The sequence below is a fragment of the Callithrix jacchus genome, chromosome 4 (assembly GCF_049354715.1).
Source record: "Callithrix jacchus isolate 240 chromosome 4, calJac240_pri, whole genome shotgun sequence".
Taxonomy (NCBI): domain Eukaryota; kingdom Metazoa; phylum Chordata; class Mammalia; order Primates; family Cebidae; genus Callithrix; species Callithrix jacchus.
Window position 1 is genome coordinate 6,301,108 of NC_133505.1, and position 19,895 is coordinate 6,321,002.

A 19,895-nucleotide genomic window follows, 5' to 3' on the forward strand; every position below is an offset into this window, starting at 1 on the left:
ATGTTTTAACCAGCAGGTTGAGTGGGAGGTACGCTCAGTACTTTGACAAAGCCAACAACTTCTGGGGAAGTCCTTACTATTCAAGGTATGTTTTCTACATTGTACCAGAACTAAGCATGCGCCGCCATACTTCTGCCTTAGGATTTCGGTGCCAGAATAGGGATTGGGGTGAGCGCCCTCTGCTGCGGGTTTCAGAACCTACAGATGTGAGAAAGCGGTATGTAAACAAACAGAAAGTGGCCTGACTTCCAGCCAGGGGACCGGCCGGTGTCTTCATCTTTCTCTCTCTCTAGTATGGCATGATGCCTGGACTACACAGTAGGAACTCCACAGATGTTATGAATGGCCCTGAATTCTGTCCGTATTGTGTCTCTTCCAGAACCAAGTCGTCGTTGCTGCTGGAAGGAGTTCTTTGGGAGCCCGACTGTCTGGGGCACTTCATGTCTATAGCCTTGGCTCAGACTGAAGATGTCACTGCGTCTCTCCACTCTGCCCCCTCCTCTCATGCTGAATCACATCCATGGTGAGCATTTTGGTGGACAAAGTGGCACATCCAGTGGAGCTATGGTAGATCCTGATAGACGTGGGGCTCCTAAAAATAACAGCCCCACCCTCTGGAAAGCAACCTGATACAACTGTATGGCTGCGCCAGGAGTGTGTGAAATAGCAGACACTCGGCTTAGGCATGTCCCTTCCACGGTTTACCACCTCGCCCCTTTGCATCTGAGCCTTTCTTCTTTCCTAACTTACTGCCTGTAGTGAGACCTGCTGTACGACCTGTTTCCTCCTCTTGAATGTCTTCAGTGCCTGGAAAGCTCCCTCTGGTTATCTGTTAGAACCATCTCTGTACACACTTCCTCCTAAAAACATCCTTCTTTAAGAAAGAATTGTGCAGCTGTTAAAAAAAAGAAGTTCATGCCCCTTGCAGGGACATGGATGGAGCTACAGGCCATTATCCTTCATAAACTGATGCAGGAACAGAAAGCCAAATACACATGTTCTCACTTGTAAGTGGGAGCCAGATGAGAACACATGCACACATGGAGGGAAGCAGCACACACTGGGGCCTGTGAGGGTGGAAGGTGGGAGGAGAGGATCAGGAAAAGTAACAGATGTGTACTTAACACCATGGAAACCCCCATGCCACACCTTTCTGTATGTAATAAACGTGCACTTCCTGCACATGTACCCTGAACTTAAAAGTTGGGGGAAAAAAATTGAATTTAAAAATAGGATTGCTGGCACCTTCCCAGTCAGTGTAATGGAAAGCACGGTACACAAAAAAACAAAAACTGAGGGAGGAGAAACAGTAACAAGAAGAGCATGGGGCTGAGGGATGACCGCCCCTTCCAAGTCACGTGTGACTTGGTCCCTTTTAACTTCTAGGTTCAGGGGCACGTGTGAAGGTTTATCTTTGGTGCTGTTCCCCATCCTCCCACCCTCCCCCCTCAACTCGACCCCAGTGTCATTTACTTGGTGTTCCTAAGTTCTTACAGGTTAGCTGCCACTTGGAAGAACATGCTCTATTTGGCTTTCTGTTGCCATGTCCTGTTAGTTTGCCAAGAATGACAGCCCCCACTGCCTTTTTTTTTTTTTTGAGATAGCCTTGCTCTGTCGCCCAGGCTGCTGGAGTGCAGTTGCACAATCACTGCAACCCCCACCTCCCAGGTTCAAATGATTGTTCTGCCTCAGCCTCCCGAGTAGCTGGGATTACAGGAGCCCGCCACCACGCCTGGCTAATTTTTGTATTTTTAGTAGAGTTGGGGTTTCACCATGTTGGCCAGGCTAGTCTCAAACTCCTGACCTCAGGTGATCCGCCCACCTCGACCTCCCAAAGTGCTGCGATTATAGGCGTTAGCCACTGCACCCGGCCGATAATCCTTTCTTAATGAGGATTAATACCTTTTCAGTGTTCATATAGCAAAGGACAAATACAAAAACTAAGACTTTATCACCCTTCTGTACCCTCCAATGTTTCTATAGAGGAGCCTAGTGACACTGCTAGTTTTAAGCCATCTCACGGGAAGCCTTTGTCACATTAGATTCCAATTGTGCCAAAAGAACCAGAGGAATAAGATGTGGCCTGAACCCCAGGCCAATGTAAGGGATGGAGGAGAAACCAGGCCTTGGAATCACTTGTTCCTGGGCTGTTTTTTAAAGGATGGCTTTCTTTTGCCAGTAGTGCAGTGTGGCACACTTAAAGGGAAAGGAATGTGTCGGAGGGTTTCAGTTTCACCAGTAACATTAGCAGGCATTATCTGTAAACAGCAACTAGTTTATTTTGTGTTAAATTGGGAAGAACCTCTTTCTTCTGCTGCTGGTGAGACGATACTAAAAGCAAGAGAAAAATAACAAGTGGGAAGAGCCCTTCTCTTCTCCGCGTCTCTCAAGGCAGAGTAGAGACTGGTGAAGAGGGGACAGGAAGAGGAGTCCAGCTGAAGATTGGAAGGTTACCAAAAAGAGCAGCAGGCACATCCCTAGAGAGCGTTTCTGGGTCACTCCCGGGATGACCTCATTTGTCTTAGAGGTACATTTGCTAGCTGCACAGTAACCTATGGCACAGCAAAGGCACAAGGAAGCACCATTTGGTTTCATTTAGGTACAATTATTGGTAGCAAAACCTAGCTGAAGAATTACTTTTAATTAAAGGAGGTTATTTTTAGGGGACCAGAGATCACTTATGAGTTGAGCAGTTTGGTAGCGCAGACTCTGATGACATCTGACACTTGAGTAAAGGTATGTTTTTCTCAGTACTGGATCTTTTCATTAGACAGATGCATTTAAAGTGTCAGTGTTTTTATGCTTCACTAAATGATAAGGCCTATGTTTAAATATCGTTATTTACCTCACTCATTATTTCTCTTTCTCAGTGCCTGAACACACCCAATAGCAAGCTCCAGGTAGAGGCTAAGACCCACAAAAATGGAAGCATCCTTCAAGTTTATAGGACATTTAACCATACTAACCCCACTGTCAAAAACAATGTAAATTATACTCCTACTGTAAAAGGTCAACTTACATGGCAAATAGATAAAAAACCTGGCATAGAGGAACAAATTAATACATGGCAGTCTAATACATTATCCTGAAACGTAGATTAACTTTTCATTCCACTAGGTATTAACTATAGTTCAAAGCACTGATTCTGCTTAATAACCACAATGTAAAAACCTTACCTTGTAGGTTGTAATTTCTCATTAACAGAAACCTGAACTTTTATAACCATTTAACTAAAATTTATCTTTTTTTCAAGATATTGGATGACAATGACATATTTGCATTTTCTATCTGTGTATATGTAACAACTTTCTTCAAGGCTTGAAGATCAGGATTGTTTTATGCCTTTGTATCACCGACCTAAGAGACCCCAATTATTTGAAGATGTGATGGGGACAAAACTTGGGTCCCTGTAGTCCCTACTCTGTGCAGCATCCATTAGATGACCTCTGTAGGTGTCACTAAAGTAATGACAGGAAGTCCTAAATCCAAAGTGCAACTTTAATACTGCAATTCCAAACAAACAAAGCTGTATACAACTCTTGGAATAACTCACCAAAATAAATAGCTTTTTAACACCAAACTGGTTAGTGCTGCTCTATCCGTCTATATTCATGAAGAACAAAATCTTAATAGCATCCTCAAATGACACCTGTTGTGCCCACCTGTTTCAGAGCCTTCCAAAGACAGCATCACACCTTACAGCAGACATGTTCGACAGGGAATATGATTGCTTACTCACAAAACCGAGTTTGGTACCTATTTTCAAACAGTACTTACTGTACTCAGTCCATTTTAGTTCAAAATTTAAAACCAAGGAACTTCATATATTTTTGGCATAAGCTGATTTATTTGTGAGACCTTTAAGAAGCATCCTGCAATCACAAAAGTGGAACTAGTTAATATTTTGAACTCATACTTGATTTAGCCACCTTCAGGAATTCTGAAAACTACCAGCAACTTCCCTTTATCAGACTTAGGAGGTAGTTACATTATTTTTCCTTTTATTGACATGTTTCATCAGAAAATTATTTTACCCATGCTCAAAAACGAACTCCATCAAACTGCAAGGAAAAATGACCTAAATTCTATCGTATACCTAATCTTAGTCAGTCAAATGTTGCCCTCTGGGATTCCAATTCTTCAGGTTAGGTAGCACTTATTTTACAGTGATAAGACCCAAAATAGCAGCAGTGTGCTCTGAGGTGTGCCAAAAGGGTACCCTGTGACAGCTAAGTCTTACCAAATGTAATCTTAAAAATCCTAAGAGTCCTAACGCTAGAGAGTGCTGTATGTTCACATTCCAACAGCCACACCATGACTTGCCTTCCTGGCCTACAGCATGGTGAACAGGGGCTGCTCCATGCTCCGAGTCTAGCCCAGGCTGTTCCATTCTGTTCTCCAGCTGCCCTCTTGTGGCTTCCCATGACCACACACAGGAGTGGGGAAACCTTACTTGTACTTGATCTCTTTTCTTCCAAATCATCTACTGGAGTAAGATTCTTACTCCTATCACGAAACCACCTGAAAAATGGACTCCTAAACTTCCTCATGTGATATCACATTAGGGTAATCATGCATCCTCAATATCAGGGTTAGTATATTTATTCTGTTATTACATTTGCAGTGCAAGTGCTGCTCTGGACACTCTAGAATCTTTCATGCATACTACTTGGGGAGTCTTAACTAATGTTCTAGTGCATGACTGTACTTAACCTCCAGAAAACACTGCATATAAACAGGGCAATAAACATTTTTCCTTTTGGGGCAGGGCAGGGGTGGTATCTGAAAATCAGTAAATGGACACAGTAGCTACAGAACAATAACAGAATGGAAGTAATTCCTTTCAACTTTGCTTCCAGAGGCTCTAATTACTGAGAGCAAAGAAAACTAGTCTCGGGTTGAGAAAGTGAAATCTTGATTAGGAATCCTTACAGTGCTGAAATTAAATTATTTTTTAATTCACGTTAAATAAAACTGGGTGGCAAGTACAGGAAAATAAGGTGATGTTAAATGCTGGTTTTTAAAGCTCAAACTTGCAGAGTTTAAGGTTAATACACAGAATGCTAGTTCTTTTAGTCACCTGAGAATCAGGAAATTCACATGAACGTAATTCCCTGTGCTGACGAAGAACTACAGCTACCTATAGGCTTACCAAGTTCCTGGGCCTCTTTCAGCAAGAAATTGCACTTTTCTTGATAGGTATAAATTATGTATAAATCTACACAACTGTCCTTGTGTTGCTGCATATCAAATCTATAAAAACAGCATTTAAAGTTTGTAGGAAATAGAATTTTGGCCTTTCACAAAGCAAATACTTTGTTTCTTTAACTCAGAATTCTGGAAATGCAATCAAGTTGTGCTGTTGTGACTGCCAAAAGATTTTTGTCTTCAAATAAATTTTTTCAAGTGTCTGACTCTGTACAAGAAAATAATAAAAGAGTACCAGAGGTTTCCTGTGGCTACCATAAAGAGCTTGAGTATCCACAGGGCTGCTGCTAACGGTGTGTTAGGATGCTCCTTCCCGATCCGAGTCCATCTAGTCTGAGGCTGTTTTTCAATTCCATGCTTCTATCTGCCAGAATAGTCTTTTTAGAAAAAGAGGCCATCTAAATAAAGCAGAAATATTAATTTTAGTTTGTGTCATTTTAAAATAAAAGCCACTAGTAAAATGCTATGTAACTACTTAGTGAACAAAGGACGAAAGCAGTATCAAGTGTCTTCAGTGGAGTCACCTTGAAGTACAAAGAAAATGCAGGTGAATTTTCTCTTCTTACGAGAACATTGTTTCCTACATTTTGATTTTGTTATGACAAAACCTTATACCAGAATTACTAACATCTGTTGAAATGTATGTTTATCAGAGAATTCTAAACAAATTCTAACTTATTTATTGTGTTAGGCAGTGTGCCAATAAGTGCTTTATACATATTACCTCACTTAATTCTCCCCATAACCTTATGAAGCACATAATACTGACTCAATTGACAGATAGGGAAACGGAAAGAGAACTGAGAAAGTAAGTAACTCGCAAGGGCCAGAGTGCCTGTGACAACTTAACCCAGGTGGTCTGATGCTAGGGCCCCTGACCATAACCCTTCCACAGTACTGCGTCAACCATGTCCTTCATACCGTAGGAGGCAACGGAGCTTCTAGCTGTCGTCCAAGGAATGAAAGCAGGCGTCTCCAGATAAGGCCACTTCCCATAAACATAATTCCTGTAATCAGCCAAAAAATTCTATGGTCCTAAAAGAGAACACACGGCTCATTTCAATCACAAACCGCTAGGCTCCTTAGAGATCAGATTCTCTGAACTGTTACTGGCCCAGAGTTTGAAAGCCTTATGTTGTTTGTACAGCTATTTCCTGTAGAAAAAAAACTAAGAAACAAGTGCCTTAGTAGCACCCAGAGAATAAATCAGGAGGAAATCACGATTTAAAAGGTTTTAAATATTTTTACATCCTCTGTAAGCCAAATGTACTGCTTTGCCTTTGTGTTTCTTTCCAACCTTTCTATACATGCATACAAACCTTAACCATCATCATGCTGGAGGACACGCCATTTAAGGTCTTTGCTTACAGCCACCGTTCTTAAACTGTGAGCTCAAGTGCCCAGGGCACCACAGCACCTGAGAATATTTTAAAGTTTCATGGGAAATAAACACAAAAGAATTCTAACATAAAAGACACTGTTTGCCTAGGGATACTGGGAAAAACTTACACACCACGGGCATCATGAGCCAAGAAAGTCTGGGAACCTCAGACTGCAGAAGCATTCTTCCCCACCATCATGTTCAGAATGGTAATACTTTTGCAGCACACTGTTTAATGTACAGAATACATAATTTAATCTCTCAAAAGGAAGGAGTCCCAGTCACAGATATGCTATTGGTTATCATCCATGGCTTGGCTGGCTCCAGTGATTGAGAGCTCACTTTCTCAGCCTGTTACACAGCTGATCAGCCATCACTGATGGAAATGCATGTCATTTACTGAGCAGAAATCTGCCTCGTTCTTGTTGAGATGGAGTCTCGCTCTTCCCCCAGGCTGGAGTGCAGTGGCACAATCTTGGCTCACTGCAACCTCCATCTCCCAGATTCAAGCGATTCTCATGTCTCAGCCTCCCCTGTAGCTGGGATTACAGGTGTGAGCCACCACGCCCAGCTAATTTTTATATTTTTAGTAGAGACGGGGGTTCACCATGTTGGTCAGGCTAGTCTTGAACTCCTGGCCTAAAGTGATCCGCCCACCTCAGCCTCCCAAAGTGCTGGGATTATAGGTGTGAACCATTGCCCCGAACCCTATATGCAATATGTGCTTCAAGATTTTCTTTGGGATAAAAAGCACTACTGAGACAAATGGTAAAATCCGAGTAGGGTCTGTAGATTGGAAAATACTTCAGTATTCTTGATTTTGATAATTGCACTGTGGTTACAAAAAAGAATGTCCATGTTTTAGTAAATACATATTAAGACATTTAGGAGTAAAGGAACATCACATTTGTTCTTATTTTTAAATAGTTTAGAAAATAAAGTGTGTCTAGCAAATAAATAATAAAGCAAATGTGATAAAATATTGATGTCTGGAATCTGGTTTAGGAATATATGGGAATTCTTTGACTATCCTTGGAACTTTTCCAGAAGTCTGAAATTATCTTAAAGTATTTTTTTTTTCTCAGATTCACCATTTTAAATAATTTTAACTATATTGAAATAAAGACATTTGACATCCATGGATTTAATGAATGTTTCAACTACTCTTCAGGACACCTACAAAGATATGTAGTTGTTAATTCTGATATGGCACGAATCGGAATCTTGTCCGGCTCACTACTGAGCATGCTTAGCTCACTGCCACCTACCAGTCGTACCTCATTACAAATGGGCTGTGCTGTACCTAGGATTGCACATACTAAAGCCACAAGAAAGGAAGTGGAAAAATCTTCCCTTTTAAATTTTTTTTGAAAAATAGGCAATTAAGTGAGAGAAAAACATCAAAGTATAAAATGGAGTTGCCTTTTAGTCTATGTACATAAACATGATTCTTTAAAGTTATTTGGGAAAAAGACAGGGGCTTGTACACAAAGTCCTACAGTCACATTCAGGGAATCTGTAAAGCTCTTTGGATGTAAGATCTTTTGAGAATGTCAGTGGTTGGACTATGTTGCACAAGATATTCTGCTTGCTTCTGAACTTTCCAATGATCCAGATTTGGGTTCAAACCTCCAGTGGCTTCCTATCCCACTTGAAAATCCAAACCGCTACCACGCTTGACATGACTGACCTGACCATACTTGTCTGTATTTGGGACTTCACTTCCCACCACTGCACCTGACTCATGCTCTTCTCATTATTCCAACCTTCTTGCTGTTTCACGAACCAGCTCAGATCGTTCCTGCCTCCGTCTTTACATCTGCGGTTCCCTCTACTTAGCAAACATTCCCGCAGATTCTTCCTGCCTCCACCAGGATGTTACCCCCTTAGAACCATCTTTCTTGACCACCGTATCTCTAAAACGTCACCCATCCCACTGCCTAACTTTCTCTATCTGCTTTTCTGGCTTTGTTTTTCTCTGAGGCACTGAGCACTTAGCATACTTCATGTTTCCTAACTCTCTCCTGCACTACTATGTAACCTACACAAGGACAGACTCACTGCTAACTGGCCCTAGAGCAGTGCTTGCTACGTAACAGGCAATAAAATATTTCTTTTTCTTTAACATTTTACAATAAGGTATATTAAAAATGACTAATATTGTCTTTGCTTCAAGGAGCTCATGATCTTTTATAGACTTTGAACAATGAAATGCAGATTTAAGGAATGCAGTAGATGGACATGCAGGATTATTTGGGCACATACGACAAAGGGAGTAACTTTGCTGGGCCAGGTTGTCGGTGCATTCAGTGAAGGGACACCTACTTTGAGACATGAAAGATAAGCAGGAATTAACCAAGCGGGGATCTGAGGCGAGAGGAGTGGAAGCAGCACGTCTGAGGAGGACACAGACAGCTAGTGGCAGGAGTAGACATGCGACATGGACAAGTCGCTGCAGCAGACCGGCAAAGGCCCCACTCACTGGCCAGGATTCTTATCCTACGGCTAATCAAGTCACTGAATAGTTGTATGCAGAAGAGCGTCATATTCTTATCCTACGGCTAATCAAGTCACTGAATAGTTGTATGCAGAAGAGCATCATAATAATTAGGCTTACACCTTATAAAGACCACTTTTAAAAAGGGTATAGTGGTCCTAATGAGAGGTGGGGTAGGCAATGGAGAGCAGACTAATGAGGACACAGAATCCAGCACCAGACTGTGTCAGATGCACATTGAGGTTCACTTCCAGAAAACTTACAATCGGATATTCTCTGAAAATACAGTCAGCCCTCTGCATCAGTGGCTTCTGCATCTGCAGGTTTGGAAGGTTGACTCTCCTGGGTCATTTTGTTTCAGAGACTTGAACACCCACAGACTTTGGTATCTGCGGGGATCCTGGAACCAATTCTTCTTGGATACCGAGGGATGACTGTACCAAACCACAGTGAAATGAAAAACTCTCGGAGCTGTTATCTTAACATGGAAAAGCAGCCGAGCAGTAAAAAGTAAAGTCTTTGGGTTCGAGTTCTAATTTTGTTATTTTCTAGCTCTGTGCATGTGGGCAAGCTACTTCAACGTTCCGAGCCTCAGTCTTCTCATCTGCAAAGTCGGGATAATACATCTATTTTCAGAGTTGCAATGATTGAGCCAAATAAAGTATGCAATCTGCCTGGTACATTGCCAGACATGCAAGAATTAAAAAATAAAAACTCTAACACTGCTTCACAGAGACACTGTTTTATCTGACCTTCCCCATTTGTAATTATATGTTTTGGGAAACAAAGTAATCTAGGCTGTATTTATCTAGGTTATAACAGGGTCCTACAATACTGCCTGAATTGTAACTTACAGTATATATTTTATTTCACTATGGTAGTATACAGGTTAGACTTTTTATTTATATTTTTAAATCCATTAAAAAAATCTTCAAAAACCCCCCAGTTTTTTGGTTTTTTTTTTGAGACAGTGTCTCACTCTGTCTTCCAGGCTGGAGTGCAGTGGCGAGATCTTGGCTCACTGCAACTTCCACCTCCCAGGTTCAAGTGATTCTCCTGCCTCAACCTCCTGAGTAGCTGGGATTACAGGCACCCCCCACTGTGCCCGGCTGAGTTTTGTATTTTTAGTAGAGATGGGGTTTCACCATGTTGGCCGGGCTGGTCTCAAACTCCTGACCTCAGGAGATCCACCCACCTCAGCCTCCCCAAGTGCTGGGATTAGAGGTATGAGCCACCGTGCCCGGCCAAACCCCCCAAGTTTTAGAAATAATAATACAATCTCACCTCTTCAAGTGAAGACTCCAAATTCATTCCAAAAGCAACTCCCATTAGTCCAAAGAGCGAAAGTGAGAACGTTCCCATGGTCAGCTGTAGATTCAACCTCATCATCACGTTACGGTGGCTGGAGAGGAGAACACCTATTGAGATTAGAAGGGCCCACTAACTATATACAGCACATTCACCAAATCTATTAGAGACCACATGGATGAAACCTACACATCCAAAAAAAAAAGGACTTTAATGTAGTAGTTATAAATGATAATAATGGCATAATTCCTCACAAAATGGTTATCCTATAATTATTTTATATAAAAAAATTTACTATTGGCCAGGCGTGGTGGCTCATGTCTGTAATCCGAGCACTTTAAGAGGCCAAGGTGGGTGGATGACCTGAGGTCGGGAGTTTAAGACAAGCCTGACCAAAATGGAGAAACCCGGTCTCTACTAAAAATACAAAGTTAGCCAGGCGTGGTGGTGCATGCCTGTAATCCCAGCCACTCGGGAGGATGAGGCAGCAGAACTGCTTGAACCCAGGAGGCAGAGGTTGCAGTGAGCCAAGATCATGCCGTTGCACTCCAGCCTGGGCAACAAGAGCAGAACTCCATCTCAAAAAACAAACAAACAAAAAAAACCTAACAACAAAAAAACTTACTGTTTTATATAACACTTTCTTACCTGTCCAGATTGATGAAGATAATGCTTTGTGAGTCATCAATGAGCACCCTAAGCTCCCGAGCTGCATTGGAAAGATCGTCAGCCAATCGGTAGTAGTTTTCCAATAGCAACTCCATCTCTTCTGCGTGGTCAATCCCAGTACTGCTCTTTTCGCTTCAATCAAGAGAAAATAATTAACATGCCCCCAACATGTGTATCATGTACTTAGTAACAACTTCCTAAATTAGTATATAGCATTCAGCTACCAGTGGAAAAGCTCGCCTGTGTCATTTCTATTATTGTGGCCAATATGTGAGTAACTATGTCAGCTGATCCTAAACACTTTACAGATAAGTTGAGGAAAGAGGCTCCATCCTTATGTAGGCTAGCTGGCGTCACTGTATTACACGGTCACGATACAAGAGACTCTTATGCTGCCAGTTACAGAACACTCCAGATATGTGAATGCAGATGAATTAGTGCAAATCCAACACCACTAACAGTAAAACAAAATCCACAACTAAAAATGTAAAGACCATTTCCTTTTGAGGTGTGTATATACTATAATTTCAAATGAAAAAACTGTTTCTGAATGACATCAATAGTAACTTTGCTCCCCTACCCTACCAAAAAGGATAAGGGGGAATAAGGACTCTGAAAAGGTTCTTGTATCATCAAGCACATTAGAGACAGATTGGCCTATGCAAAGCAAACAAGAGCTTCTGCTACCATACCTAGGTACTATCAATCAAATGTTATATAGCCCCCTTTATCTTAATATTTCCTTATCAGAACATAAATAACCAATTTTTCAAAGTGCTTTAAGAAAATCTGTAGCCGGGTGTGGTGGCTCATGCCTGTAATCCCAGCACTTTGGGAGGCCGAGGCGGGAGGCAGGTAGATCATGAGGTCAAGAGATCGAGACCATCCTGGTCAACATGGTGAAACCCCGTCGCTACTAAAAATACAAAAAAGTAGCTGGGCATGGTGGTGCGTGCCTGTAATCCCAGCTACTCAGGAGGCTGAGGCAGGAGAATTGCCTGAACCAGGAGGCAGAGGTTGCAGTGAGCCAAGATGGCGCCATTGCACTCCAGCCTGGGTAACAAGAGCGAAACTCCGTCTCAAAAAAAAAAAAAAGCTGTAGACTGTGGATTACAAAAATGTATTAATTTCTGATACTGCTCTAGAAAGACAAAAAATAAAATATTTGGGTATTCAAAGGTAAACATTTAGCCAGCGTGTGCACAAGTAAGAAGCATAAAGAATTTCTAACTTCATAAAAGGTTTATAAGATGAGCATTTTTATTAGAATGAACTTACATAATTCATGTTAAGGGTTTACTCGTGCATTTATCCCCCCTTTCCCTCCTCCACGTAAATTTCTCTCCCACTACTTCCTAGGTTTATTTTAGTAGATGTGTGTGCCAATGTGGTGGTCAGTCCCTTGAATATAAAGGTAACTGTGTGTTTATATTCACCACGTCGGCAATGTCGGGTATGCAGTATGCACTCAATATATCCTCATTAAATTCAATTAGATACGATACTGCACAGGGAAAAAGTGAAACTGGGGATGAGAAACGTCTATATTCTCTAGTCCAGAAAAATGTTACATTCTGTATGAAAAATCACCTTGAAGTAGAAAAGGCAAAAGATTTACTCTAAGGAAATGAAGTATGATTATATACTTACAAGACTTGTGGGTCGCTCCACTTTGATATACAGAGCTCTTCTAGCAACTCTTCCTCATCCAAGATCTCCAAAATTGACTCTTTGAAAATTTTAATATCTGTTTCTAACTCTGATAGACTGTAAGATACCAAAAATGATCAACAGAATAAACTTCTAAGAACATTTCATAACAGCATTTTTAGAGTATCTTACCAAGTATATTCTCTTATACATTCATGCTAAACAATGACCTACTAAAAAAAAAAAAAAAAAAGGTGAGTATTTACCAGGCAAATTAAGAATCAATTTGACCAGGCATGGTGGCTCACACCTGTAATCCTAACACTTTAGGAGGCCAAGGCAGGAGGACTGCTGGAGCTCAGGAGTTTGAGGCCAGCCTGGACAACATAGTGAGATATTGTCTCTACAAAAAAATTTTTAAAGATTAGCTGGGCATGGTGGTGTGCACCTGCAGTCCCAGCTACTTGGGTGGCAGAGGCAGGAGGATAGCTGCAGGCCGGCAGGTCAAGGCTGCAGTGAGCTGAGACTGCACTACTGCACTCCAGCCCGGGCAACAGAGTGAAACCCTGTCTCAAAAAACTCCACAAAAAACCCAAACCAAATCTAAATTAATTGATAAAATTTCAGCATACATTATTTATCTCAGAAACATACAATCACTTGTGAATTTAAGATTTTCAGTCTGGGAATTAATTTTATTCTTAACATGGCAGTGATAAAACAGACAAATTACTCTTAACTGATAAAGACCCTCCAACATTTTTGGGCAAGAAACTACTGATCTGGGAATTTTAAATGTTAATTCTTGAAGGGACTTCGGGAGTACAACTCCCAAGAGCATGTTTATTCAATTTATGATACGTATAAAATGTTATTAAATTCTGGAATCCATTATGATTTTAAAGAAAAAGAACAACATGGACTTTGATTTTGGATTTAGATATGCCATTTGCTAGCCATGTAAGTTTAGGAAAGTTACTCAAACCTCAGTTTTCTCATCTACAAAATAAGGACAGTATCAACCACTGAATGGGCGATGAACTGAGATCACACACGTAAAAGAGCCTTATATGACATTTTATGCAAAGTAGCTTTCCAACCAGCATTAGACTGTGTGCCCCTTTTAGCTCAACTTCCCACATAGGCTACTTTCTAACTTTAAAAATAGTTATGAAACAAGATGTTAATAATTAAAGATATTGGTCTCCAACTCCCAATCTGGTACATCAGCCATATTTACCTTTTGCCATTCTGTAATAAAATATGCAGTTTGCTTCTGTCTACAGAAGAATGTTTGGGGTCCACCAAAGCGTCCAGGGTCTCAAGGATCAGTGGCTGCAAAATGCTAAGTTTCCCCTGAAGGGTGTTGATCTAGATAACAACATGACCTTTCATAAGAATTAAAACAATATTTTTAGAATATTCAGGATCAGTGAATCCTCTGATTTAATACAGAAATCTGTAGAAGCTTGAAATGTTGACAACATTTCAGAACAAAGTCAATTCTAGAATGCCTGTTCAAGATGATTCAAAAACTAGATCTTCTGGGTTCCAGGAACCATGTGTGACGTCATCATTAGGCACAGATTTGGTTGACAAGGAGCTAACTCTTAGAAGAGTCTTCCTCCTATAGACAATCATTATGAAGTCACAAGGGATTAAAATAACATCTGCCATTCTGTTATTACAACACAAGCTTTTAGTAATATTTGTGATCTTTGTAAAGAATATGGTTCAAAGTTCCTACAGAGCTCTTTGAAAATAAAAACCTAAACTTTAAAACATAAACTTAACAGGGTAAAGTAAAAAATATACTATTTAGGTTAATACAAGTATGGTTTGATATGCAGCAGGTATGCACTAATCCTGCTATATAGTTGTTAAAATACTGAAACACTTCCATACCTGTTGGCAAACAGCATACATAACTGAATCAAGCGATAAAACCAATGACATAAATTATAGCATACAGTCTTTATCTCAGAAGCACAATTACTGTGAAACTCAGATTTTTAAATTTGAAAACGAGTCGAGAATCACGGTGCCTCTGCAGACGTGTTTATTTTGTGATTCTCCAGAGGAACTGCTTGGGTAAAGAAGTCCTTGGGAGGGAGGATAGACTGGACAGCCAAACAGGCAGACCACATTTTTTACCATCTAAGAGATACCACACCCTCTGCTCAGCAAGGTGTGGACTAAGGAAATTGCTAGGGAGGCTGCTAAGGGTCACAGAGAGGGTATTTGTGAGGCACGTCTACTCATGGCATGTCTTGGTCCTCAGGTGGGTTTGGGGAGCTTTCCTTTGTTCAAAAACTTATCCCTTTTGAGAGGTGGCTGGTCTTGCTTATATGTAGTGTTGTTTCATAAAGAAATCTTCCTGGGACCCCATTTAAAGGCAGAAGAAAGTTTATCCCAGCAGACAACCTGAGCTCCCTCTCTATTCTCCCCACAGCCAGTCTCTAGGCAGGAGAGCCATGACAGCCCAGCCCTGCTCCTTCTCCATCTGCTCCCTTTAGGACCCCTGCCTTTCTCCTAAGTGCATGAGCTCCTGAGAGTTTACCCAGCCCGTGCAGCCCAACACTAACCACTGTTTACATCTTCTTCCTCTCTTCTGTTTTCCCCCTGCTTGGTAACTGGGCTCCCACTACTTAGCATCTCACTGACTGGTGCTAGCTGGTGCTCATTAACCAGAGCAGGAAGTGTAACCATCTATTCTTTTGGAGCAAGGCAGACAAAAGAGAACTTTACCAGGTTCACCCAACCCAATCTACCTCATGTCCTTTCAACCCACCTCTCCTCCTCCCACTCTGGTTAGTATGCTCCCAGCACCAACTCTTGCATGTAGCCAGTTACAGAACAGTACCATACTGCCTAACAGGGGCAAGAAAAGACAATGAAAGATTTGTGGGGTCAGGAAAGCAAAGAACCACCCTTGTTCAGAGCCTGACAGGAGTGTCAGACATCTAAGGACCCTTAAAGGAGGAGTCACTGGAAGAACTGTGTGTGATTCCCATGTCAATCTAGGTCTCAAGGAGACGCATCACTTACCTGGCTCACACAAACGACTGTACAAACAAACCAAAAAATGACTTGAATGACTTAATATTTATCACATGTAATGCACCTCTTTAATATACATAGTCTTAGAGAACAAAATGGAATCCACTTAAATTTTTTAAATATTTATGTTAATTTGTATCATATTCAGGATGTTAAGTATTTTGAATTATCACCCCTCAAGGGATAAAAGGGTAGTAAACTTGAAATGTGCTTCACTGATTGCCATAACATGACTCTGAAGACTGTGGATATCTAGAATCTTCAGTGATATTTGATAGGATCATAAACTTTAAGAATAAAGTGTTATCTCCATGCAGGGTCCTTAGAGACAGGGCAGGGTGTGGTCAGGGGGCCTGCCGTTGAAACAATACCACCAACTTGTCTTCCCACTCAATGACAGTTCAAAATCAGAATAAACCCAAGAAGCTAAATAAAAACACACTTACCCAATACTGCAGGAGTGCCTCTATAGCTCTGAACTCAAAAGGTAAAGGGTACGTAACGAGCTGACCCTCTCCAGACAACTGTGAAGGGAGTTCCCGGAACAGCCAATGCTCTAAGTTTAAATTACGATAATCTAGTACCAGAAGACACTCTGGAGTTATCACAGCTTTCAAATGCTGTTAAAAAAAAAACACCCCAAAACATATAAATATGTAAGTGTATACACACACACGCATGTATATACATTATGTAAGTATGTATATTATGTATATGTACATAACATATATAATGTATATATTGCACATATATGTATACATATATGTACAGACGTGTACATCTATGCATATATACATGATGCATATATTGCATATACATTATATACATTGCATATATATTGCATATATATATTATATTCGCTGCATATATATACATATATGCATTATATATACATATATATGTGTGTGTATATATATATATACATATATATATATGCAAGTTGTAGAGCTGTAGGAAAAAAGAACATTTATAAAATACGGTTTAATACTTTACTAATTTTGGATTAAGACTAAACCAAATGAGTGTTCATTCTGTTTTTCAAAAATAAACCAATGTATTTTTTCAGAGAAAGGAAACCTAAAAAATATATGTCTTGATATCAATAACTCACTCTCAATAAAAGTGGAATTACTCACATAAATTATATATGTATTAAGATTTCAGGTAATCACCAGAAAATAAAGGGAACAAGGTAAGATCTTTCTAAAAGTCAGGTATTAAGTACACTTTTAGAATAGATGTAGTTTAGAGCCGGGCGTGGTGGCGCATGCCTGTGGTCCCAGCTACTCAGGAGGCTGAGGCAGGAGAACTGCTTGAACCCGGAGGCAGAGGTTGCAGTGAGCCAAGATTGCACCATTGCACTCCAGCCTGGGCAACAAGAGCAAAACTCGGTCTCATTAAAAAAAAAGAAAGAAAAAAGAAAAGATTTAGTTTAATCATAATTAGTTTGGCTCAAATGGAAGTTTCCTTTTTAAAACAACACTGAAGCATATAAACCAAATCTGAAATTAAGATGAAAATATAGCCTTACTATTCTAATTCAGAACAGTATGAAATTAGAATTTTTCCTAAAAAAACTGGTATCTTTTATGTTAAAAGTAGATCAAGGTAGCAACTCTATCATGATACAGAAATTAATTTTCTATTTTTACATTTTTCCAGCACTCTATCATGAAAACTTTTTTTTTTTTCAGATGAAGTCTTGCTCTGTCACCCAGGCTGGAGTGCAATGGCATGATCTCGGCTCACTGCAACCTCTGTTTCCTGGGTTCAAGCAATTCTCCTGCCTCAGCCTCACCAGTAGCTGGGATTATAGGCACCTGCCACCATGCCTGGCTAATTTTTTATTCTTTAGTAGAGACAGGGTTTCACCATGTTGGTCAGGCTGGTCTTGAACTCCTGACCTCAAATGATCCACCTGCCTCGGACTCCCAAAGTGCTGGGAGCCAATGCACTGGCCTCATGCAAATTATTATACAGAAAAGTTGAAAGATTTCAGTGAACACCAGATAACCACCAGTTACATTATATAATTATCATTCTGCTAAATTTGCTTTTTCACATACCTGTGTCTCTCTCCACAAAAGAGACACTGAAGAATCCTAGCTACTGATACCAAGAGTAAAGAAGATTTCTGGAGAAAATCACTTGCGAGAAGACTGCTTCCATTTTTGATAAAGTATTATTTATTTATTCAGATGGGATCTTGCTATGTTGCCCAGGCTGGTCACAAACTCCTGGTCTCAAGCAACCCTCCCATTTCAGCCTGCTGAGCAGATGGGGCTACGGGCACATGCCGCTACTACTGGCCCATTTCTTGTTATTTTGATTCATTCCAGAAAACTGAAAAAAAATCTGCCATCAAAGACTTTTTGAAGAAAAGAAAGTCCCATGCCCACTACAGGGCCAATCGCACTGACTATTGTGTCTCGTCACCTATATTTGAACCTAAACATTAGCCCACTAACTTAACTGATATCCATGTTAACTAACTGAAGAAGGTAAAATTATATTTGGCATGCTCTGAATTGGTAGAGTTCAGAAGTTTTCCATTTAAAAAAATTAAATTAAGACTATAAAATTTAAAGTCTCTTCCTGTGCTATTTGGAAAGCCAGAATACATTTTTGGTAGCTAAGGTTATACTATAATTACATGTAACTGCACATAATTGGAAATATATCTATTATAAATCAGGATTGTCTTACAGTTTCCAGAATTGGAGACTAAATTCCAACAGTGAGAATGAACACCAGTCAGAACTTTTCCAACTTAAAACACAGCAGTGTGATATATACCAGGTAAAATGAGTTCTACTCATAATAGCACATTAAGCTTATAAAATATCCTGTTTCATGTAGCTATTTTTATTCCAAAATTACTTTTAACCCAAATACTGATCAAGGAAATTAGAAGGTAACTTTTATAAGATTGTATTGGAGAAACACAGATGAAAATAAGATATTTTACCTCCATTCTCATGATAATCCTGTTGTTTCTGGTTGTGATACTCATTACATGCTGGAATCTCAAATCTCTGGCTTGAAGACCTAACTCTTGGTGTAATTCAGTTTTCTTCCTTTCTATAAAAGAAATAAAGAGAGGGCTAAACCAATATATTAAGCGGCTTACATTTTTCCATCAGAGCAGTCCTCCCACCACCATCAACATAATAATTGGTTACTACCAGAAATAAAAACTACAATTAAATCTTTATAATATCCATTTTTACCTAGAAAACATACTTGGGCTAAATATAGTCAAACTAATGATTTTCTTATCTATACCTCATAAATTTCTCACTCCCCTGAGACCAATATAGAAACCACAACTCTGCATCGTGAGAACCTACACATTTCCAGTTCTAGAGACAGGTTATCGATCTTAAATATAAACTGTACACAACTACGGTTTGTAGTTTTTCTCACTAGAACACCACCTTCAGTATTTTATATATGTGAACAGATAAGCTTGATTTTCTTTGTTCTTGGACTAATATAAAAATGAGAAAACCTGAATTTATTACCTGAGACTGATTCATTTTCAGGGGAGATCTGAAACTCGGATTTCAAGTCACACAGTAAAGTAATACCGACTCTCACTTTAAAGTAGCTGCCCACAGAGAGCCATCAGCAGCAGAGTTCCCTGTGACTGCCATGCAGTGACCTATCCCTGTTCGTCTTTTGTCACCCGCTGCAATGTCAGTAGTATTATGTGACTCTGTCTTAAACATGCTTCAGGAGCATGAATGATGGCAGTGAAAGGGATACTAAGAAGAGAGACAAAAGAGAGAAAGAGTGTGTCTCTGGGCTCCAGCCCTACCCCAGAAGGGAGAGCCTCTGCTCTCCCAAATATTCCTTCAATGGCCTGTTAGAGTGAAACATGGCTCCTGCCAGAAGAAAACAATTCTGGGAGAATACACACAGTATGAGTATTGCCAGCTCCAATTAAGACTGATGGACCTCTTTCAACACACCTGAATATGCAAAGAATATTCTACTCAAAAACTACAATTTCTTGATTTCCATCAGATTCACTCACTAAGTGTTTAAAAAAATGATTTAGAATACTAATCAGATACTCACCAAAAGATGTAACATTTCCCTGTTTGTCAAATTTTGTCT

General features: G+C 40.1%; 2 protein-coding genes across 6 annotated transcripts in view; one reads left to right on the forward strand and one right to left on the reverse strand.

Moving 5' to 3' along the window:
- Window positions 1-3,580, forward strand: part of GPLD1 (glycosylphosphatidylinositol specific phospholipase D1) — a 71,618-nt gene extending 68,038 nt beyond the window's left edge. For all 3 annotated transcript variants that reach the window (XM_035294769.3, XM_054253685.2, XM_035294771.3), the window contains one exon: window positions 380-3,580. In XM_035294769.3, the coding sequence (XP_035150660.3) occupies window positions 380-466 (87 nt within the window). In that variant the 3' untranslated portion in view covers window positions 467-3,580. The remainder of the gene's footprint in view (window positions 1-379) is intronic.
- Window positions 1-19,895, reverse strand: part of MRS2 (magnesium transporter MRS2) — a 29,962-nt gene that overhangs the window by 1,932 nt on the left and 8,135 nt on the right. Inside the window, exons 3-12 of one of the 3 annotated variants that reach the window (XR_618861.5) lie at window positions 19,857-19,893; window positions 18,742-18,854; window positions 16,220-16,393; window positions 13,954-14,084; window positions 12,714-12,830; window positions 11,043-11,195; window positions 10,371-10,488; window positions 6,130-6,243; window positions 5,444-5,606; window positions 3,828-3,872 (exon numbers count right to left, since the gene is read on the reverse strand). Coding sequence is in view for 1 of the 3 variants with exons in the window: in XM_008993890.5 (XP_008992138.1) it covers window positions 5,496-5,606; window positions 6,130-6,243; window positions 10,371-10,488; window positions 11,043-11,195; window positions 12,714-12,830; window positions 13,954-14,084; window positions 16,220-16,393; window positions 18,742-18,854; window positions 19,857-19,893 (1,068 nt within the window). In the remaining 2 variants the exon portion in view is untranslated. Of the gene's footprint in view, window positions 1-3,827; window positions 5,607-6,129; window positions 6,244-10,370; window positions 10,489-11,042; window positions 11,196-12,713; window positions 12,831-13,953; window positions 14,085-16,219; window positions 16,394-18,741; window positions 18,855-19,856; window positions 19,894-19,895 lie in introns of those variants that run through there. The other 2 variants (XR_618862.5, XM_008993890.5) reach the window with 2 other exon arrangements.